General features: G+C 40.0%; 1 protein-coding gene across 3 annotated transcripts in view; it reads left to right on the top strand.

Moving 5' to 3' along the window:
• TMEM64 (transmembrane protein 64) overlaps positions 1–24,085 on the top strand; it is an 89,062-nt gene that overhangs the window by 43,003 nt on the left and 21,974 nt on the right. For 2 of the 3 annotated variants that reach the window (XM_058564564.1, XM_058564560.1), the window contains one exon: positions 11,428–11,580. In XM_058564564.1, the coding sequence (XP_058420547.1) occupies positions 11,428–11,580 (153 nt within the window). Of the gene's footprint in view, positions 1–11,427; positions 11,581–14,587; positions 15,293–24,085 lie in introns of those variants that run through there. The other variant, XM_058564562.1, reaches the window with a different exon arrangement.

Below are 24,085 nucleotides of genomic sequence, written 5' to 3'. Positions count from 1 at the left end.
TGCTTCAGATAAATGAACTTATTTATATGGGTCCCTCAGCCCTTGGAGATGCTGGGCAGGACCTGGAGCCAGCACCCCCAGGCTGTTCCTACTGCTGTGAACAGCTTTCCCCCAGTGTGGTACACAAAGATATTTGTTTTCTACATGTGCCATGATGTGAAATAGTTTGACAAGCACACTGCCCTAAAACAAAGAAAACATTTAGAGATAAATATATTAATTGTGTTTTCCAATTTGTAACTGACAAAATAAATTTTTAGATTCAGCAATCCTTTGACAAGGGATAATTTTTATACCTTATTTAATTCCACTTTATGTTGCTTCTTGTCCAACTATTACATATGAAGAAAGGTTTGAGAGCAAAGGATAATAATTTCTTATTGATATTTTGTTACAAGTCATATTAATGTCCATAACTTTACATTAGGCAACATTTACCCTAGCTGGTTACCATGAAGTCTTGACATCATTAAAACTGAATTTTTTAAATTATTCTTGATAAATCATTTTTTACTGTTTATATAAACTGCCTTCTTCCTAATTAATAAGAATTGGCAAATGTTTAGGCTTGAATGCTGAGGTACTACAAAGCACAAATGGGTACATAAGGTTAATAAGGGAATGCTTTCTGAAGAAGTAATGCTTGCAAGTTTAAAAAAATATGATAGAGAGAATAGGTATGCTGTCTTGATGAGGAAAGCCGCGGGTTGTTGAGGAGGGCTTGCATAGCACCGAAACGACTTTGGAGACTTCACATCAATTCAGTGAAGGATGAAACAAAGAGAAAATAGTTTAGAATCACTGGGCACCTCAGAAACAGCTCAGGGGAGTCCAACTGATGATCTCAACTGGCTTAAATAAAAGGGTAGTGACGCATAAATGCTTGTACTCAAATGTTTTCATTGTGTTTAAAATGATTTGTTCACAATACATTAATCATGGAAGCTCATCTGGAAGTGTGGTTTGTGGTTTTCCAGATTTTACCTCAATAGAAGTTTTCAGGTAGAGAAAAACACGTTACGGATAAGTCAGAGAGGAAGAAATTCATTTCCTCTTGATTGCAACAGTGAGAGAATGATTGCCCACTTCTTCGATCTGTTTTGGTACCTTGGTCGGGCCAACTTTGGAGCTTCAACTCTTGGTTGTCTGGTCTGAATATATGTGAAATACCAGGGAGGGGAAAGTCAAGGTGACTCTGATGTTGTAAGCCTCACTGACTCAGTAATAATGGGCCATTGTCAAGCAAAGTATTACCACAAAGAGGAGCTGGTTGGTGTGTTTGGGGTGGAGAGGATGATGAATTCTTTGGGGAACATGTAGATCTAAAGGAAAGAAAGGAGATCTAAGTGGAGATTTCATGAAAGCATTTGAAAATGCTTGCCTGGAGTCATGTGGAGAGATCAGGACTGGAGGTTTTAAATTGGGAGTCATCCACTCATAGCCATAGGAGTGAAAGAGACCATCTCTCCAAGGAAGAAAGGATAAAGCTAAATTAGAAAGCCTCATCACATTACCTGGAAACCACTTTCACAGGTAGAGAAAGGTGGGCAATAAAGGAGACAGCCTCCCTGGCTTCCTTGATGTTCCTGAACCCACCAAACATAGCCCCCTCAAGGACTTGTATCTTCTTCCATCCTCAGTCCGGAATGCTCTTCCCACAGAGTTAGAGGTGCTTCCTTTGTGCTCCCATAATACTCTGTCTATGTTTCTGATGCTACATTCACCATAGAGCATGACACTTACCTGTTTAGGTTCTTGTCTGACCTGCTACGCAACAAATATTCATTGAATGAATGAGCGGCAGAGGTGGAATGAGAGGAGATTGTGCTCAGTGCCACGTTTCAGAAATCAAGATCTTGGAGTTCTCATAAATTGGTCAGATGACATGTTATTTCAAGGATGCCCGTTGCGTGTCAGGCCTTCCTGGAACAAAGGCCAGACATTTTTAAACAATGTCAATGGGACTTTCTCCATTTTTTGGCTCTGGTTTTCTAGGTACTGACCTCATCTTCAGGCAGGCTTTCCCTAAAGGGCAGCAAAGTCAACATTCACTCCTCCAAAATGATTCTGTCTCTGCTTGAGGTCACTTGCATACCTCTGTGAAACTAGGGAAGGAGGGGCCCCTGATGGACTACCCAGGGAGAGGCGAGGGCCGTTTTGAAAGCAGAGTATAATACGGGGGCAAAACCAAAAAGTAACAAGTCCATTCTAGAAATCGTAAAAGAAGCCATCAAGTGGCATAGCGATCTGAAACAACAGCAGGGGGCAGAAGAAGAAAGGAGTAAATTCACTCTCCCCCACCTCCATCTTACCGTCAAAATTACAGTCTGCTGTCTGGGAGAAGGAGGCTGGGTCCCATTGCCTCTGTTATCTGTTTGAGGTTCCGTAGATGAAGGCAAGTTGAAAAAGCATCAGCTGACAGTAAAGCCACTTGTCAGGGTTAGAACATTTAGCCTCAGTGTTTTCATTCATTCAAACCTTGCCTTTGGTTTGATATGAAAATAAATATCAAATATGAAGGTTTTATGTAAACTTTATAAATTCTCTAAAGTCATATATATATATATACATAAAATGATATAGGTACAGCATAGGCTTTGTAAATAGACCCAGGTTCAAAGCCTGCTCTACCATTTGTAATCTGTGTGAAGCTGAGACAGATGACTTAGCTTTTCCGTCTCATTCTCTTCAGTACTTACCTTAGTGGTTGAATGAAAGGCATTTAGCACGTTGTCCAGTGCAACAGTCAATACTGGTAAGTATTATCGGCATTATTGTTATGGCTTAAGAATTTTTTTACTGCGATAAAATATACATGATGTGAAACTTACCATTTTAACTGTTGTAAGTGTGCAGTTGTGACAGTAATTACATTCACATTGTTGTGCAACCAACAGCACCATCCATCTCCATAACTTGTTCATCTTCCCAAACTGAAACTCTGTACCCATTAAACATTAACTTTCCATTTGTCTCTCCCCCCGAGACCCTGATAACCACCATCCTACTTTCTGTCTCCATGAGTTTGTCTATTCTAAGTACCTCATGTAAATGGGATCATACACTTGTCCTTTTGTGTCTGCCTTATTAAGAAATTTTTTTTTTTTTGTGAGGAAGATCGGCCCTGAGCTAACATCCACGCCAATCCTCCTCTTTTTGCTGAGGAAGACCGACTCTGACCTAACATCCATGCCCATCTTCCTCCACTTTATATGGGACGCCGCCACAGCATGGCCTGACAAGTGGTGCGTCGGTGCGTGCCAGGGATCCAAACCTGGGCTGCCAGCAGCGGAGCGTGCACTTAACCACTACGCCACAGGGCCCTGGCCCCAAGAAATTTTTTTTAATAGAAAAAGCTAAATCCAGATGTTTAGTCATTGACTCCTTTTCAGTCATTTGGTTCCTGTGTTACATGGGCCCTAATCAATATGCTTAAATTCCACCATCTTCTTCCTACTATCTACTAATTACAGGCACAATCTCAGTAGGAGAAAAACAGTCTCCGCAGTGCATGCTGTAGATGCCCAATCTATGTCCACGAGCATCACAGAAGCAGAATTTTTTTTAGGGGCTATAAAATCTGAAAATATTTCTGAAAGTTAGCCCTTACAGGTTTTGTGCTCTCTTTGTGGTTGAAGATCACGTTTTCAGCCTGAGTATGCAGTTCTTCGGTGGTCAGCCTCACAACTCCTCTCCTAAAGTGACTGTAAGTTGTGCCGTCAGCAAAATAGATGGCAAAGGGGCATAGGTATTATTATTAAAAAACAACGAAGGCCTAAATCAAGAGATAAGATTAATTATTCAGAAAAGGCTCTATTTTTTCAAACTTCTCTCACAGATGTGTCGCAATTACACAACCTTTTTCTTTTTCTCATGTACGGGAACTCAATGAGCTGCTTCCACACCAAGCAAGTTGTTTCTGTAGCAACAAATCACCCACATGGAATCTCTTAGGGTTTTTACCTCTTTACTCCAATGCAACTCTTTTCAATGCAAATATGTCTGTATCAGTCAAGTGGAACGTCCTAAAACTACTGCTTGAAAATCTGGGGGCAGATTGTTTCTCTTTAGCTCAGCTCCTTTGCGCCTGATCTTTCTGCAGTCCATGACCCAGATGACAATGATCACTACTAGGACACCAAACGCCACCTCTGCTGCTTTCTTTCTGCAATCTTGGGCAAGCAAGTATCTCTGAACCTTTGCTGTTGCATCTGTAAAACAGGCAGATCAAGGCAGCTTGTGAAAGCGCCTAGCATGGTGTGTGGCATGTAGGCCTACAGGTACATGTGAGATTTAGGAAAGTGCATGGGACTGTATGTTGTACTTTTCCAGCCCTCTTTCTCCTCGGGACTATTTTTCATTTATCTTCCAACAACCATCTCATAGAGTCTCGCTCCAGTATTTGGGAACCGAAATTTCCACCTCATTTGCCCTTCCGCTAGCAAGGCCTGTGCACACTCAGGCACCCTGCCTAGCAAAAGCTAGGACTGCAGGCTGGAGATCACTGCTCATGTGATTTAATTACCTTCATCTCATGCGTACCCTTGGCCCTCAGGGCTCTGCCTGCTGCTCTGCAGAGCAAGTTTGATAGCCTCCTATCTCTGGCTTTTAAGCTAAACAAAATGGCCTTGATTCAGACAGACATTTGAAAGGACACTGTGATAACCAAGAGACAAAGATTCTGTAAAAACAAAAGCAAAACAAGTGTTAATATTTTACGTTAACCCTGGGCTCTTTGTCAGAAAAGGTGATGTTATGTTCAGTGTATACTTCTAGTTCTTTGAACAATTACACTAGTATTTATTGAGTGCTTACTACAGCCCAGGCCCTGTGCTAAGCATCTCACATATATTATTTAAATTAATCCACTCAGCAATTCTAGGAGGTAGGTGCCACTCATACCCATTTTATGGATAAGGAAACCAAGGCCTAGAAAGGGAAAGTAATTTGCCTAACTTCACCCAGTATGTGGCAGAGCTGGATCAAAAATAGACTGGCCTGAGAACCCGCGGCCTGCCACCACGCCAGGGTGTTCAGTGGTGTGTTCAAATGCAGTTCCTCAAGACAGAAAAGAGTATTCCCCTAAATCAGGAAGCCTCTGGAGGGCTTTAAATGTTGGTCTTTTTTACTGCACTTTCTCCCCCCTCTTATCCTCTTTATTTTCTTTTATTGAGGTCCTCAGGTTTAATTTTTGTTTTAACATTTGTCAATTTTGTTGTTGTTGTTTTCTTGATGTCATAATAGTTTATAACGTTGTGAGATTTTAGTTGTACATTATTGTTTGTCAGTTACCATATAAATGTGTCCCTTCAACCGTTGTGCCCACCTCTCAACCCCTTTCCCCTTGGTAACCACCAAACTGTTCTCTCTGTCCATGTATTAGTTTATCTTCCACGCATGAGTGAAATCACATGGTGTTTGTCTTTCTCTGTCTGACTTATTTCACTTAACATAATACCCTCCAGGTCCATCCATGTTGTTGCGAATGGGACAATTTTGTCTTTTTTTATGGCTGAGTAGTATTCCATTGTATATATATACCACATCTTCTTTATCCAATCATCAGTTGAGGGACACTTGGGTTGCTTCCACTTCTTGGCTATAGTGAATAATGCTGCAGTGAATGTAGGGGTGCATAAGTCTCTTTGGATTGTTGATTTCAGGTTCTTTGGAAAAATACCCAGTAGTGGGATGCCTGGATCATACGGCATTTCTATTTTTAATTTTTTGAGGAATCTCCATGCTGTTTTCCATAGACACTGCACCAGTTTGCATTCCCACCAGCAGTGCGTGAGGGTTCCTGTTTCTCTGCAACCTGTCCAACATTTGTTATTTTTTGTCTTGGTGATTATAGACATTCTAACAGGTGTAAGGTGATATCTTAGTGTAGTTCTGATTTGCGTTTCCTTGATGATTAGTGATGTTGAACATCTTTTCATGTGCCTATTGGCCATCTGTATATCTTCCTTGGAAAAATGTCTGTTCATATCCTCTGCCCATTTTTTGATCGGCATGTTTGTATTTTTGTTGTTCAGTTGTGTGAGTTCTTTATAGATTATGGAGATTAACCCCTTGTCGGATATATGATTTGAAAATATTTTCTCCCAGCTGATGGGTTGTCTTTTCATTTTGATCCTGTTTTCATTTGCCTTGTAGAAGCTCTTTAGTCTGATGAAGTCCCACTTGTTTATTTTTTCTTTTGTTTTCCTTGTCCGAGTAGACATGGATTGGAAAACATCCCGATGTCAAAGAGTGTACTGCCTATATTTTCTTCTAGGAGTTTTATAGTTTCAGGTCTTACCTTCAAGTCTTTGATCCATTTTGAGTTAATTTTTGTGTATGGCAAAAGTAAATGGTGTACTTTCATTCTTTTGCATGTGGCTGTCCAGTTTTCCCAGCACCATTTATTGAAGAGACTTTCCTTTCTCCATTGTATGTTCTTAGCTCCTTGGTTGAAGATTAGCTGTCCGTAGATGTGTGGTTTTATTTTTGGGCTTTCAATTCTGTTCCATTGATCTATGTGTCTGTTTTTGTACCAGTAGCATGCTGTTTTAATTATTACAGCTTTGTAGTATATTTTGAAGTCAGGGATTTTGATGCCTCCAGCTTTGTTCTTTTTTCTCAGGACTGCATTAGCTATTCGAGGTCTTCTGTTGCCCCATATGAATTTTAGTATTCTTTGTTCTATTTCCATGAATAATGTCATTGGGATTCTGATTGGGATCGCACTGAACCTGTAGATTGCTTTAGGTAGTATGGACATTTTAACTATGTTTATTCTTCCAATCCATGTGCATGGGATGTCTTTCCATTTCTTTGTGTCATCATCGATTTCTTTCAATAATGTCTTATAGCTTTCATTGTATAGGTCTTTCACCTCCTTGGTTAAATTTACTCCTAGATATTTCATTCTTTTTGTTGCAATTGTAAATGGGATTGCCTTCTTGAGTTTTCTTTCTGTTGGTTTGTTAGTAGAGTATAGAAATGCAACTGATTTTTGTAAGTTGATTTTGTACGCTGCAACTTTGCTGTAGTTGTTGATTATTTCTAATAGTTTTCCAATGGATTCTTTAGGGTTTTCTATATAAAAAATCATGTCTGCAAACAGCGAGAGTTTCACTTCTTCATTGCTTATTTGGATTCCTTTTATTCCTTTTTTTTGCCTAATTGCTCTGGCCAAAACCTCCAGTACTATGTTGAATAAGAGTGACGACAGTAGGCACACTTGTCTTGTTCCTGTTCTCAGAGGGATGGCTTTCAGTTTTTCCCTGTTGGGTATGATGTTGGCTGTGGGTTTGTCATATATGGCCTTCATTATCTTTTTTTTTAAATTAATTAATTAATTTATTTAGTGTGTTTGTGTGTGTCTGAGGAAGGACAGCCCTGAGCTAACATCCATGCCAATCCTCCTCTTTTTGCTGAGGAAGACGGCCCCGAGCTAACATCCGTGCCCATCCTCCTCCACCCTATGTGGGATGCAGCCCCAGCATGGCCCGACAAGCGGTGCAACAGTGCCTGCCTGGGATCCAAACCCAGGCCGCCAGCAGCGGAGCTCGCGCACTTAACCGCTACGCCACAGGGCCGGCCCCCGGCCTTTATTACCTTGAGGTACTTCCTTCTCTAACAATTTTATTGAGAGTTTTTATCATAAATGGATGTTGGATCTTGTCAAATGCCTTCTCTGCATCTATTGAGTTGATCATGCGGTTTTTATTCCTCGTTTTGTTAATGTGGTGTATCACATTGATTGATTTGTGGATGTTGAACCATCCCTGAGTCCCTGGTATAAATCCCACTTGATCATGGTGTATGATCTTTTTAATGTATTGCTGTATTCGGTTTGCCAATATCTTGTTGAGAATTTTTGCATGTATGTTCATCAGCGATATTGGCCTGTAATTTTCCTTCTTTGTGTTGTCCTTGTCTGGCTTTGGTATCAGGGTGATGTTGGCCTCATAGAATTTGTTAGGAAGTGTTCCATCTTCCTCTATTTTTTGGAGTAGTTTGAGAAGGATAAGTATTAAATCTTCTTTGAATATTTGGTAAAATTTTCCAGAGAAACCATCGGGTCCTGGACATTCGTTTTTTGGGAGGTTTTTTGATTACTGTTTCAATCTCTTCACTTGTGATTGGTCTATTCAGATTCTCTATTTCTTCTTGATTCAGTTTTGGGAGGTTGTATGAGTCCAAGAGTTTATCTATTTCTTCTAGATTGTCTAACTTGTTGGCATATAGTTTTTCATTGTATTCTCTTATAATCCTTTGTATTTCTGTGGTGTCCCTTGTAATTTCTCCTCTTTCAATTCTAATTTTATTGATTTGAGCCTTCCGTCTTTTTTTCTTAGTGAGTCTGGCTAAGGGTTTATCAATTTTGTTTATCTTCTCAAAGAACCAACTCTGTTTCATTGATCCTTTCTACTGTGTTTTGGGTTTCAATTTCATTTATTTCTGCTCTAATTTTTGTTATTTCCCTCCTTCTGTTGACTTTGGGCTTTGTTTGTTCCTCTTTTTCTAATTCTGTTAGGTGTAGTTTAAGGTTGCTTATTTGGGATTGTTCTTGTTTGTTAAGGTGCACCTGTGTTGCTATGAGTTTCCCTCTCAGGACCACTGTTCCTGCATCCCATATGAGTTGGTATGGTATGAGTTCATTTTCATTTGTCTCCAGATGTTTTCTGATTTCTCCTTTAACTTCTTCAATGATCCACTGGTTGTTCAGTAGCATGTTGTTTAGTCTCCATATCTTTGTCTCTTTCGCAGTTTTCTGGTGGTTGATTTCTAGTTTCATAGCATTATGGTCAGAAAAGATGCTGGTTATGATTTCAATCTTCTTGAATTTATAGAGACATGCTTTGTTTCCCAGCATATGGTCTATACTTGAGAATGTTCCATCCACTCTTAAAAAGAATGTGTAATCTGCTGTATTTGGATGGAGTGCTCTATATATATCTATGAAGTCCATCTCATCTAGTTTTTCATTTAAGTCCACTATTTCCTTATTGACTTTCTGTCTGGATGATCTACCCATTGATGTAAGTGGGGTGTTAAGATCCCCTACTATTATTGTGTTGTTGCTAATATCTCCTTTTAGGTTTGTTAATACTTGCTTTATGTACCTTGTTGCTCCTGTGTTAGGTGTATATATGTTTATAAGTGATATGTCTTCTTGGTGGAATGTCCTTTTTATCACTATATATTGCCCCTCTTTGTCTCTCATTACTTGTTTTATCTTAAAGTCTACTTTGTCTGATATAAGTATGGCAACACCTGCTTTCTTTTGTTTGCCACTAGCTTGCAGTATTGTCTTCCATCCTTTCACTCTGAGCCTGTGTTAGTCTTTAGATCTGAGATGTGTTTCCTGGAGGCAGCATATTGTTGGATCTTGTTTAAAAAATCCATCCTGCCACTCTGTGTCTTTTGATTTGAGAATTCAATCTATTTATATTTACAGTGATTATTGATGTATGAGGGCTTAATGTTGCTATTTTATTGCTCATTTTCAGGTTCTTTTGTATTTCCTTTGTTTCTCATCCCATGTGTTTTGGACTACCAATTCAGTTTGATAGTTCCGCATGATGGTTTTAGTTTTCTCTTTGTTTATTGTATGTCTCTATTCCGATTATTTGTTTAGTGGTTACCGTGAGGTTTGTATAAAAAATCTCATAGGTGAGATGGTCCATTTTCTGATGGCCTCTTATTTCTTTGGACTAAGTCTATTCCAGCCCTCTCCTCTTCCACTTCTAAGTTATTATTGTCACAACTTATTCCATCTTGTCTTGTGAGTTTGTGTTTAAAGTGATGAGGTTGTATTTATTTTTGGTGTTTTCCTTCCCTTAATCTTTGATGTAATAATTAAGTGTTTGCTAACCTATTCTAATAAAGAGCTGCAATTTTTCTGATTTTGTCTACCTGTTTTTCTCCTTGCTCAAACATTTGTATCCCTTTTCTCTTCTTTTTTTTTTTTTTTTTTTTCCAGGTGTGAGGGCCTTCTTGAGCATGTCTTGTGGGGGTCTTGTGGCAATGAACTCCCTTAGATTTTGTTTATCTGGGATAGTTATTATTTCTCCATCATGTCTGAAGAATATTGTCACTGGATAGAGTATTCTTGGCTGAAAGATTTTATCTTTCAGAATTTTGAATATATCATTCCACTCTCTCTTAGCTTGTAAAGTTTCTGCCGAGAAATCGGCTGAGAGCCTGATAGGACTTCCTTTGTAAATTATTTTTTTCTGCCTTGCTGCCCTTAATATTTTTTCTTTGTTATTGACTGTTGCCAGCTTTACTACCAAATGCCTTGGAGAAGGTCTTTTTACATTGATATAATTCAGAGTTCTATTAGCTTCTTTTATTTCCAGCTCCTTCAGGTTTGGGAAGTTCTCAGCTATTATTTCTTTGAACAAGCTCTCTGCTCCTTTCTCCCTCACTTCTCCCTCTGGAATACCTATAATCTTTATGTTGCATTTCCTAATTGAATCGAATATTTCTTAGAGAATTTCTTTATTTCTTTTTAGTCTTAGTTCTCTCTTCTCCTCTATCTGGAGCATTTCTGATTCCTATCCTCCATATTGATAATTCTTTCCTCCATATTGTCCACTCTGTTCTTTAAAGATTGTAGATTTTTCTTTATCGCCTCCATTGTGTTTTTCATCTCCAACATTTCTGATTGGTTTTTCTTTATAGTTTCAATCTCTTTTGTAAAGATGTTCCAGATTTCATTGAATTGTCTACCTATATTTTTTTGTAATTCATTGAGCTTTTTTTATGATAACTATTTTCTTTTCTCTGTCATTTAGGTTGTAAATTTCTGTGTCTTCAGGATTGATTTCTGGTGCTTGTCATTTTCCTTCTGGTCTTGAGATTTAATATATTTTTGCATACTGCTTGAGGGCATGGGCTTATTCTTCCTCATGCTGAAAATATCTGGTCACAGCTTCCACCTGCCACCACTGGGTGGGGGTCAACAGCTGTGTATTCTGAGCCCGCTGCCATCAGCAGATGCTCTGGCCAACCAGTTGTGCTGGGCTGCCAGGCGGGGCAGGAGGCTCTTTCTTTCGCCTGCTTGATCCCCGGGGTTTCTCACTCTTCCCTCACTATCTGCTCTCCTAGGGTGCTAGCTTGATGAAGACACCCCCGCAACAGTTCATCCCCCTCTGTATGGGAATTTCCCATAGGCTATGAGGGAACTTGGAGAGTGACAGTTTTCCTGTGGAGGGCCGTCCCTTCCCCCTCTCCTCTGAGAGCCCTGCGGTCTCGGTCTCAGGGTTGCTGTCGTTGGGGAAAGAGAGGAGTTCCCCTTACCTCCTTCCACTTCCTCCGGGGGTTCCAGCACCTCCACCTTCAGGTTTAAGGCTGCGTGGGTCTCTCAGACATCTTTTGTGTTGTGTGAATGTCCTCTGTTGGTATCTGAATGTCTTTTTTGTTGTATCTTAGGGGGAAATGTCTAAGGGGGAAAGCTCACTCCACCATGAAGCTGATGTCACCTCCTTTATGGTAACTTCATGTATGCCCTTGGGCACAGTGGGCTCCCCAGCATCCAATCTGAGAAACCACAAAACGTCTACTGGGACCTGCTCAGAGCCAAACGTAGGCAAGTCTTTTCTTCCTGAATGCAAGATGTAGAGAATCTAGAAAATACAGATAAACAAAAAGGATATAATCACCCATAATCCAACTATCCAGAGACAATATTTAATATTAATCCTTTTTGTCATTTTTATTTTAATCTAAAATTATTTGTGTGTATAAAATTAAGTGAAAATAATAGTTTACAAATAGTATACATAGAATACCTATTTGTGGAAAATGATATAAAAAGACAGGCAAACTAAAGAACAGGCTTTTTAGTTCATGGTGGTTGTTTTTGTTTTTTGATAGAACACTTCCTGATTTTTAATACAGAAATCTGATAGAAAAAAATACATAATTCAACACTTTATGGTCAATTTTTTTGTGTGTGAAGAAGATCAGCCCTGAGCCAACATCCAATGCCAATCCTCCTCTTTTTTTTGCTGAGGAAGATTGGCCCTGGTCTAACATCCGTGCGCATCTTCCTCTACTTTGTGTGGGAGGCTGCCACAGCATGGCTTGACAAGCAGTGTGTCGGTGTGCACCCAGGAACTGAACCTGCGAACCCCTGGCCACCAAAGTGGAGTGCATGCACTTAACCGCTGCGCCACTGGGCCAGCCCTTTCATGGTCAATTTTTAATACAGAAAAAATACATATTTACACCCAGCAAACTTAATACAACAATTTTTACAAAACAATGCTTGGAAAGCCTCACGTTATAGTGTGGGCACACCTGACAGGTTAAGAATCAAACATACACGTGTGGGAAGCTCATGTGTCAACAAAGGTCGTATACTTCCTTGAGGCCGGTGCCTGACAATGCCCTCTTCATTTATAAAAAGCAAAAGTTTGTTAATAATTCTATTAATTGATGATTAGGAAGCAATATTTTAAGCAATTTATATCCATATATGATAGTTTGCTACATATGTAGGCATTCTACGGTGGTTTATATGTGATTCAGGAAAGTGGGGAACTGGGGGTTGACATGACACATTATAACTTATGCATTAGAATCATGAAACATAAGCACCTGCTTAGCATTCTCCTGCAGATTTTCAGGACTGTATTATTGATGTTAATAAAACATTACAGACATTAACGTTAATTATACAGGCATGTGAGACACCTGTAAATGTAACTGTTTGTGTGTGCACAAATGATTTTTGGAAGCATATACAAGAAATTGGTATCACTGGTTGCTCTGTGGCTGAGAACAGGAATGCCAGTTTTGAACCATGTGCATATGTTAGCTATTAAGAATGGAATTATAAAAATACAGTCAAATATAATGTGAAAAATACACTTACAAGCCTTTGAAAATGACTAGTTTTATCTATTTAAATAAAAAGCAAACATGATTTATCCTTAGTGATTCAAGATTTCTATCAGTACTAATTGTGCAATGATTTACTAAGGGGCTAATGAGATATAAGGAGATGTTTATTTACATCCATAGTGGACTCTGACTGGTGGTCCTCAAGTTCTAGTTAGGTATCTAGTGGTCCCTTTAAGGAGCAATTGGGCAAGAGCTGGCATGCACTGGAATGTCTCATTAAGGAGGACTTTGAGGAGAGAGAGAGAAAGAGAGGAGAGGGAGAAGAAAGAGAGACAGAGAGAGAGCAGAAGAGAAGACAGAGAGAGAGAGAGGAGGGAGAAGAGAGCCAGAGGAGGAAGAAGAGAGAGAGGAGAGGGAGAGAGAGAGCGGGAGGGAGAGGGATGGGAAGAAGAAGAAGGAAGTGGCGGAGGGAGGAGGGGAGGGAGGAGGAGAAGTGAAAGTATGGAAAGGAGGAAGAGGAAGAGGAGGAGGAGAAGGAGGAGGAGAGGATAAGAAGAAGGAGAAGGAAAGAGAAGAGAAGAGAAGGGAAGGGAAGGGAAAAGAAAGGAAAGGGAAGGGAAGGGAAGGGAAGGGAAGGAAAGAAAAGAAAAGAAAAGAAAATTGCCCTGAGAGCTTCCTACATTTCTGCTTCTTTTTGCTGGCTGTTTATCTGATGCACAATCCACTGCTCTCAACTACAACTTTTGTTACCTCTGCTGATCAGCTCCAGGCATTTCTTAATGACCTCCCAGATACAGCTTGAGCTGCCAAATGAAATTCTGCCTCTAGAAGCAAAGATTGAACTTCTTTCCCGTTCAATGTTTTTTGGAACCGCCCTATGGAACCCTCATCCTGGATGTGTCTAGCTCCAGCTCAGTGTAGAAGCAGGATACTACTTCGTTAGGTCATGACGGAAACTCTCAGAGGCCTTATCCGTCCGCAGAGTTTTGGAGGCATATATTCTAATTGCTCTGACTTACATCAGAGAATTCCAAAGCCAAGATTTATTCCCATGTGCATTAATCTCAAGATACAGGTTTTTCCCATGTGGGAAAAGAGTAATGAATGAAGTGATTCCTGGCTGTCTTTCAGCCTGTTCATCCTTCTTCTGCCAACCATTCATCCTTCAAACTTTTCCACTGATGCCTATTGGAATATTTTTTTTTTGCTTTTAATTACCCTTCTTAGCTTTGGTAATCAGGCACCCATTCTTTGCCGCATGCCATGTGTACTGGCTTATTATGAAAATCTAGTCCTGGCTGACATACACTGCATGGTTGGTGGCCTCAGTGGGTGGGTTTGACCTAGTTTCATATTAGAACTTTAGCTGCCTGATTTACATGGCATCTATCACAGCCATAAAAAATTCTGATGACTATTCAGGTTTATCAAGGCTTGGTGTCACTTCCTCTTGAGGACTCATGACAGTAAAGGATGATTACTTTAACATGATTCATTTCCAAACCACCAACAGCTATTCGAATGACAGAAAACCATCAGAAGTCCTCCAACAGCCAGTCTGACACTCTATCCTAGACACTTTATCTGATTTTCCTAGGAAGAGTGTTCCTTAAGCAATTCTCCACTTTAGAATTTTGAAGCCCCCAACACAGGCTGTACCAAACCAGAGTGTCCCAAATCCTCAGTTGACATCAGCTGAAACCCCTGTTTTATTGAGAGGTTCCGTTATTGTCATCTTGTCCAGGAAGCGCCAGGTGTGAGTGCCACACTCCTGCAGTGACACACTCCGCTCACCACCCACACAAGTACCCTGAGCAGCCCGGGCTCCTGTGAGACGTCTTCTCCAGGTCTTCTTTGTTATCTGCCCCATAACACTTCCGTCTGCTTCCTCGTTTCTTCCTAATATCAGTGTGGATGTCTCACGATTTTTCAAATGGAATTTTTGGAGTTTAGCAATACGCAAAGCTCTACGCTTGCAGACAATGATCCTTGTCTGCAATGAACTTAATGAACTTATATTTAGGAAAAAAAAGACATATAACTAAATTACCATGATGCAAATCAGTTGATGGTGTGCTGTACAGGAGTCCAAGCAAACTGCAATAGACGTTCAGAAGAAAAGATCCCTGACTGGAGCAGTAGAAGTCTTCATGGAGGCGGTGGCCACCATGGAGGTGGCCGCGAAGATTGGAAGGCTGGCTGGGTTTTTGAATCACAACTAGGAGAGGGAGGGTTGGCATTTCAGGCAGAGGAAATATTCAAGTAAATGCAAGAAGATATGAAATTATATTGTCCAGAAAACAAGCAGCAGTCCAGTTTTGAGTAAAATAGAGTATGTGAAAAATAGTGTATGTTGGTTAAGGCTGAAAAGACATTTTGGTGTCAAATTGTGGCATGCTTTGCTTTCCTGAATTAAGGAATTGAATTAATCTGTAATAAAAGAGAAATGTCAGGATTGAAGCAATGCTTTATTTTTATTTTATTTATTTTTTAATTTTTTGTTTATTGCAGTAACATTGGTATATAACATTGTATAAATTTCAGATGTACATCATTATACTTCTATTTCTGCATGGTTACATCATGTTCACCACCCAAATACTAATTACAACCCATCAACACACACGTGTGCCGAATTATCCCTTTCGCCCTCCTCCCTCCCCCCTTCCCCTCTGGTAACCACCAATCCAATCTCTGTCCCTATGTGTTTGTTTATTGTTGTTGTTATCTACTACTTAATGAAGGAAATCATACGGTATTTGACCTTCTCCCTCTGACCTATTTCACCCCACATAACACCCTCAATGTCCATCCATGTTATCACAAATGGCTGGATTTCATTGTTTCTTATGGCTGAGTAGTATTCCATGGTGTATATATACCACAGCTTCTTTATCCATTCATCCCTTGATGGGCACTTAGGTTGCTTCCAAGTCTTGGCTATTGTGAATAACGCTGCAGTGAACACAGGGGTGCATGTATCTTTATGCATTGGTGTTTTCAAGTTCTTTGGATAAATACCCAGCAGTGGAATAGCTGGATCATATGGTAGTTCTATCCTTGATTTTTTGAGGAATCTCTATACTGTTTTCCATAGTGGCTGCACCAGTTTGCACTCCCACCAGCAGTGTATGAGAGTTCCCTTCTCTCCACATCCTCTCCAACACATGTTGTTTCCTGTCTTGTTAATTATAGCCATTCTGACGGGCGTGAGGTGATATCTCATTGTACTTTTGATTTGCGTTTCCCTGATAGTTAATGATTTTGAACATCTTTTCATGTGTCTGTTGGCCATCTGTATATCTTCTTTGGAGAAATGTCTGTTCAGGTCTTTTGCCCATTTTTTAATTGGGTTGGTAGTTTTTTTGTTGTTGAGATGCATCAGTTTTTTGTACATTTTGGAGATTAAGCCCTTATCAGATGTATGGTTTGCAAATATCTTCTCCCAATTGTTAGATTGTCTTTTCGTTTTGTTGATGGTTTCCTTTGCTGTGCAGAAGCTTTTTAGTTTGATGTAGTCCCATTTGTTTATTTTTTCTATTGTTTCTCTTGCCTGCTCAGACATAGTGCTTGAAAATATGTTGCTAAAACCGATGTCGAAGAGCGTACTGCCTATGTTTTCTTCTAGAAGTTTCATAGTTTCAGGTCTTACATTCAAGTCTTTAATGCATTTGGAGTTAATTTTTGTGTATAGTGTAACGTAAGGGTCTACTTTCATTTTTTTTGCATGTGGCTATCCAGTTTTCCCAACACCATTTGTTGAAGAGACTTTCTTTTCCCCATTGTATGTTCTTGGCTCCTTTGTCAATGATTAGCTGTCCACGGATGTGTGGGTTTATTTCTGGGCTTTTGATTCTATTCCATTGATCTGTGTGTCTGTTTTTGTGCCAGTACCATGCTGTTTTGGTTACTATAGCTTTGTAGTATATTTTGAAATCAGGGAGTGTGATACCTCCAGCTTTGTTCTTTTTTCTCAGGATTCCTTTACTTATTCGGGGTCTTTCGTTGTTCCAAATAAATTTTAGTATTCTTTGTTCTATTTCTGTGGAAAATGTTGTTGGAACTTTGATAGGGATTGCATTGAATCTATAGATTGCTTTAGGAAGTATGGACATCTTAACTATGTTAATTCTTCCAGTCTCTTGGGAGCATGGAATATCTTTCCATTTCTTTGTGTCTTCTTCAATTTCTTTCAGAAATGTTTTATAGTTTTCCGTGTACAGCTCTTTCACCTCTTTGGTTAAGTTTATTCCTAGGTATTTTATTCTTTTTGTTGCAATTGTAAATGGGACGGTATTCTTAATTTCTCTGTCTGCTACTTCGTTGTTAGTGTACAGAAATGCAACTGATTTTTGTATGTTGATTTTGTATCCTGCAACTTTACCATATTAGTTTATTACTTCTAAAAGTTTTCTGGGGGATTCTTTAGGGTTTTCTGTATATAAAATCATGTCATCTGCAAATAGTGACAGTTTCACTTCTTCCTTTCCAATTTGGATCCCTTTTATTTCTTTCTCTTGCCTGATTGCTCTGGCTAGGACTTCCAGTACTACGTTAAATAGGAGTGGTGACAGTGGGCATCCTTGTCTGGTTCCTGTTGTTAGAGGGATAGCTTTCAGTTTTTCACCATTGAGGATGATATTAGCTGTGGGTTTCTCATATATGGTCTTTATTATGTTGAGGTACTTTCCTTCTATAGCGATTTTCTTCAGAGTCTTTATCATAAATGGATGCTATATCTTGTCAAATGCTTTCTCTGCATCTATTGAGATGATCATGTGATTTTTATTCTTCATTTTATTAATGTGGTGTATCATGTTGATTGATCTGCAAATGTTAAACCATCCCTGCATACCTGGAATAAATCCCACTTGATCATGGTGTATAATCTTTTTAACGTATTGTTGTATGCGATTTGCTAGTATTTGGTTGAGGATTTTTGCATCGATGTTCATCGGTGATTTTGGCCTGTAATTTTCTTTTTTTGTGTTGTCCTTGTCTGGTTTTGGTATCAGGGTAATGTCGGCTTCATAGAATGAGTTAGGGAGCTTCCCTCTTCCTCAATTTTTTGGAAGAGTTTGAGAAGGATAGGTATTAAGTCTTCTTTGAATGTTTGGTAGAATTCAGCAGGGAAGCCGTCTGGTCCTGGACTTTTATTTTTGGGGAGGTTTTTTGATTACTGTTTCAATCTCCTTACTGGTGATTGGTCTATTCAAATTCTCTACTTCTTCTTGATCCAGTTTTGGAAGGTTGTATGATTCTAAGAATTTACCCATTTCTTCCAGATTGTCGAATTGGTTGGCATATAGCTTTTCATAGTATTCTCTTATAATCTTTTGTATTTCTGAGGTGTCTGTTGTAATTTCTCCTCTTTCATTTCTGATTTTACTTATTTGTGCCTTCTCTATTTTTTTCTTGGTGAGTCTAGCTAAAGATTTGTCAATTTTGTTTATCTTTTCAAAGAACCAGCTCTTGGTTTTATTAATTTTTTCTATTGTTTTTTGGTCTCTATTTCATTTATTTCTGCTCTGATTTTTATTATTTCCCTTCTCCTACTGATTTTGGGCTTGGTTTGTTCTTCTTTTTCCAGTTCCTTTAGGTGCATTGTTAGATTGTTTATCTGAGATTTTTCTTGTTTATTGAGATAGGCCTGTATTGCTATAAACTTCCCTCTTAGAACCGCTTTTGCTGTATCCCATAAATTCTGGCATGTCGTATTTTCATTTTCATTTGTCTCCAGGTATTTTTTGATTTCTTCTTTGATTTCTTCATTAACCCAATCGTTGTTCAGTAGCATTTTGTTTAATCTCCAGGTATTTGTGGCTTTTCTGATTTTCTTCCTATAGTTGATTTCTAGTTTCATACCGTTGTGGTAGGAAAGATGCTTGGTATTATTTCAATCTTCTTTAATTTATGGAGACTTGTTTTGTGGCCTAATATGTGATCAATCCTGGAGAATGTTCCATGTGCATTTGAAAAGAGCATGTATTCTTCGGTTTTTGGATGGAATGCTCTGTATATATCTACTAGGTCCATCTGTTCTAGTGTATCATTTAAGACCAATGTTTCCTTATTGATCTTCTGTTTGCATGATCTATCCGTTGGTGTAAGTGGAGTGTTAAAGTCCCCTACTATTATTGTGTTACTGTCTCTTTCTGTTTTTATGTCTGTTAATAATTGCTTTATATATTTAGGTGCACCTACATTGGGTGCGTAGATATTTACAAGTGTTATATCCTCTTGTTGGATTGTTCCCTTGATCATTATGTAATGCACTTCTTTGTCTCTTTTTACAGTTTTTGTTTTAAAGTCTGTTTTGTCTGATATGAGTACTGCTACTCCAGCTTTCTTTTCATTGCCATTTGCATGGAGTATCTTTTTCCATCCCTTCACTTTCAGTTTGTGAGTGTCTTTAGGTCTGAAGTGTGTCTCTTGTATGCAACATATATATGGGTCTTGTTTTTTTATCCAATCAGCCACCTTATGCCTTTTAACTGGAGCATTTCATCCATTGACGTTTAAAGTAGCTATTGATAAGTATGTACTTACTGCCATTTTTTTAACTTTGTTTTCCTCAGTGTTTTAGTAGTCCTTCTCTGTCCCTTCCTTCTTCTATACAGAATTGATGGTCTCTTTAGTTTGACCTCTGTCTGAAAGCTCTACTCTTTAACTCCCCTCCTCCCTCCTTTGATGTTTTTGATATCATATCTAACCTCTTTTTTGTGCATTTGTATCCATTACCTCTTATCATGGAAATAGATAATTTTTCCTATTTGTGGTCTTCTCTTTTCCTCTTAAATCAGTCCTTTTAACATTTCTTGTAGCACTGGTTTCTTGGTGTAAACTCCTTTAATTTTTGCTTGTCTGGGAAATTTTTGATCTCTCCTTCCATTTTGAATGATAACCTTGCTGGGTAGAGTATTCTTGGCTGTAAGTTTTTTCCTTTTAGCACTTTAAATATATCATCACCATTCTCTTCTAGCCTGTAAGGTTTCTGCTGAGAAGTCAGCTGATAGTCTTTTTTTTTTTTTAATTTTATTTATTTATTTTTCCCCCAAAGCCCCAGTAGATAGTTGTATGTCATAGCTGCACATCCTTCTAGTTGCTGTATGTGGGACGTGGCCTCAGCATGGTCGGAGAAGCGGTGCGTCAGTGCGCACCCGGGATCTGAACTTGGGCCACCAGTAGCGGAGCACGCGCGCTTAACCGCTAAGCCACGGGGCCAGCCCCTCAGCTGATGGTCTTATCGGGTTTCCTTTGTATGTAACTTGACTTTCTCTTGTGGCTTTTAGGGTTCTCTCTTTATCTTTAATTCTGGACATTTTGATTATGATGTGTCTTGGTGTGGGCCTCTTTGGGTTTATCTTGTTTGGGACTCTCTGTGCTTCCTGTACCTGGATGTCTGTTTCCTTCCTTAGGTTAGGGAAGTTTTCATCTATTATTTCTTGAAATAGATTCTCTGCCCCCTTGTCTCGCTCTTCTCCTTTCGGGACACCTATAACACGGATGTTAGTGCACTTGATGTTGTCCCAGATGTCCTTAGACTGTCCTCACTCTTTTTAATTCTTTTCTCTTTTACCTGTTCAGCTTGGGTAATTTCTTCTAGTCTTTCATCCAGCTCACAGATCCGTTCTTCTGTATCCTCTATTCTGCTTTTGAGTCCCTCTAGTGAATTTTTCATTTCCAGTATTGTATTCTTCATTTCTGATTGGTTCTTTTTTATATCTTCCATTTCTTTGTTGACATTCTCACTGAGTTCATCTATTCTTCTCCCCAGATCAGTGAGCATCCTTAACACTCTTTGTTTGAACTCTCTGTCAGGTAGGTTGCTCATTTCTGTTTCACTTAGTTCCTTTTCTGGGGTTTTGTCCTGTTCCCTTGCTTGGAATGTATTCCTTTGCCTCCTCATTTTGGCTCTTTCCCTGTGCTTGTGACTACATATTAGGTAGGTCAGCTACGTCTCCTGCTCTTGGATAGGTGACCTTATGTAAGTGACGGCTTAGGAGACCTGCTGTGTGCTTTCCTCAGTTCTCAATGTTCCAGGGGTGACCCCTATGTGGGCTATGTGTGTCCTTCTGTTGTGGCCTGTTTGCTCTCCCAGTAGGCGCCCAGGGAGGCCGAGTTATGCTCCTGGCCAGCTGTTGTAATGCTCAGCTGCTTGTAGTTGTTGTGGGCCCTTCAGTCTCTTTATGAGGTGTGGGGAGCCCCAGCACAGTTGGCTGCAAGTTCTAATACCACATTTGTGTTGCAGTATTTCTTTTAAGTTAGTAGGCCCCCACAGTGGCAGGTTGTTAGGCTCAGGGCCTCCAGCCTTTAGGTCTCTTGTCAGCTCTCTGAGGATTGCAGCTGGGTGGGGCTGGCCTCAGGCACGGGAGCACCCAATTGTTTCAGGCTTTGGAAGGTGGGGCAAACCCCCATGTGGGTCTTTGAGAAGCATAAGTCTTCTGCAGCTGACAAGCCCTGCCGCCCACAGGTCCACACCCACAGTCAACACAGTCCTGCCCCGTGTGCGCGCCCCCACCTCCAGAAGCCGACCCAGTCTCTCCACAGCGGGAGCCCCACACACTCCACCACCGCCCCACACTCTCCACCCACTTCTTGTGCATGCCCTAGCCCACTGAAGTCGTCTCAGTTGCCAGGCTGCAGAGAATCCAGTCACCAATCTCTGCAGGCCCACAAGTTGCCTGAGGGCTTGTTTTGGGTGGGGCCAGTCCCTAGGGCGGGCTGCCCGCCCTGGCTGAGCTGGATTAAATCAGTGCTCTAGTGGGTGGGGCAGCCCTGGGCTAGCAGGCCCCAGGAAGAACTCCAATGGCGTCTGTGTCAGCACGCCCACACCAGGCCACAACAATGGCCACCCCCAATGTCCCAGTCCCTGGAGAGGTCTCCCCTCTCACCAACATGCACTCAGGGCCTATTAGATGAGTCTCTTTTCACCAAAGCCCTGCGCACCTTTCTTTCTGGTGATTTTAGGTTGCTTTCTGAAATAGGTGAGTTTGTGCACGGGCCCTTTAAGAGCCGGTTTTAATTTCTTTGTGAGCCAGCTTTTCTGGGGGTACTCCCCAGTGTTTTAGTAGCAGGCAAAGGCAGATATTATGCCACTCATCTCGTTTGTGCTGGGTCCACAAAATGCCCACAGCGGGGGTGCTCTCGGCTCAGGGCCCTGCTCCTCCAGGGAGGGCTGCGGACCTGTGGGCTGCTCTAGGGCGGCCGTGAGGCACTGCAGCTTGTGCAGGCGGCATTTTTCCTCTCCAGAAGGTAGTCTCTGCCTCTTCTACCTCAGTTAGGATTGTCCTTTGTTGCAGAAGTTCCTCTTATCCAGTTTTCAGTTCTGTCTCAGGGGTAATTTTCCACGAATAGTTGTAAATTGGCTGTGTCCGCGGGAGGAGGTGAGTTCAGAGTCTGCCTACACCGCCATCCTGACTTCTCTCTCCGAAGCAATGCTTTAGAGATTAATTTGATTGTGGAATGCAGAGTCGATTGGTCAGGAAGGATGGGAAAATAGTAAAAAGATTATTGAAATAGTAGTAAAGCTCTGTTACAGTGTTATAAGCAGGAATGTAAAATAAGTGAGTGTCATAATAAGCCAGTGGAAAATAAGTTATGTGGGGAAAACTGCGAAAAAATAGCATCAGTGTATGGCAGCAGCTAGATATTGATCAACCTGATAGATGACTCAGAAAGAAAAGGAATGAGGTCTTCTTTTTGGTATCCTATGCAGCATCTATCATTTTGCTTTACACATAGTAGGTGTTCTATAACTATGCATTCAAGAGGCTCTAAATGATAGGCCAAGAGCTGTACACTGAAGAAAGTGCGTGGGCCTTAGTGCCTACACTTTTTAATATCTGATTTCACTATTCAAAATGTTTCTGGGTAAGCTGGACCCAACTTTGTTACAGCTAGTTGAAGATATTGGATTTATAACTGCTGGAAATTGAACTGTATTACAATACTATTGATATGTTGTCATTGAGATTCTTTTGTAATTTATTCAAAATTTTACAGTGTATGCCATTATTAATTTTAATCCTTACTTTTTATTTACAAAAGTAATATGTACTTGTAAGAAATTCACAGAATATAAAAGCATATGGAATAAGGGAAGCAAATTCCAATGCCCCTGGGAACCTGGTGGCTAATATCATGTGTCAGGTTTGACACTGAGAGGGGCATGTACCTCTTAAAGGGACTCATTTCCCGGGTCCAGCCAGTCATGGCCAAGCAAGAACACAGGCCCTGGGTTTCTAAATCTTCTCATTGTTTTTAAGAGACCAGGAAATCCAGGTTTTCTCAGGAATTCTTTTGATTTTTAAAACATTAATTCTCTCTCTCATGCTCTCTCTGGTGTGTATGAAACATATCTGCTGGTTGAATCTGGCCTATAGGTCACCAGTTTGTAGTTTCTGATATGAAGCAAAAAGACGAAAGTCTTTCTGTCTGCCCTCTAGCCTCATTTCCTGAAGAAGTGCATGACTAACAATTTGATGTATATCTCCAGGAACATGTCACGTCTATTATTCTATAAATTGCCTTTTTTTGTTTTTTTGCTGAGGAAGATTTGCCTCGAGCTAACATCCTTTATTAATCTTCCTCTTTTTTGTATGTGAGCCACCACAGCATGGCCACTGAAAGACGAGTGGTGTAGGTCTGCGCCGGGGAACCGAACCTGGGCCGCAAAAGCAGAGAGTGCCAGACTTAACCACTAGCCTACCAGGGCTGGTCCTAACTTGCTTTTTGAAGTTAACTATAGGTTGAGGGCATTTTATATGCCAGCATACGTAGATGCTGTCTACTCCATCTCTTCCCTCTTCTTCCTTTTCTTCAGGCTCTGGGTTTTTCATTGTTAGGCTTACATAGTTAAATTACCTATTCATCTCCTCTTAGGAAAATCTTATATTATTTCCCTTTTTTCATTACAATTGCCAATAAATGGACATCCTTACAGACATATCTTTGCTCTCTTCTGCTAACATAGATTCCATGATATGATGTTGCCGAATGGGTCAAAAGGCACATGCATTTGAAATTTTAATAGATATTTCCAAATAGTACTCCAAAAGGATATGTAGATTGTTAGAGAGTGCTAGCTTTCTCATCTCTTATAAATACCAGGTATAATCTTAAACATTTTTCTCAGTCTGAGTAGAAATTTGTACTTGCATTTGATTATTATTATTATTATTTTCCAAGGAAGATTTGCCCTGAGCTAACATCTTTGCCAATCTTCCTTTTTTTTTTTTTG

The sequence above is a fragment of the Diceros bicornis genome, chromosome 21 (assembly GCF_020826845.1).
Source record: "Diceros bicornis minor isolate mBicDic1 chromosome 21, mDicBic1.mat.cur, whole genome shotgun sequence".
In the NCBI taxonomy this organism is placed as follows: Eukaryota; Metazoa; Chordata; class Mammalia; order Perissodactyla; family Rhinocerotidae; genus Diceros; species Diceros bicornis.
Note: the sequence above shows the minus strand (reverse complement) of the source record. Positions and strands in the feature narration are given on the sequence as shown.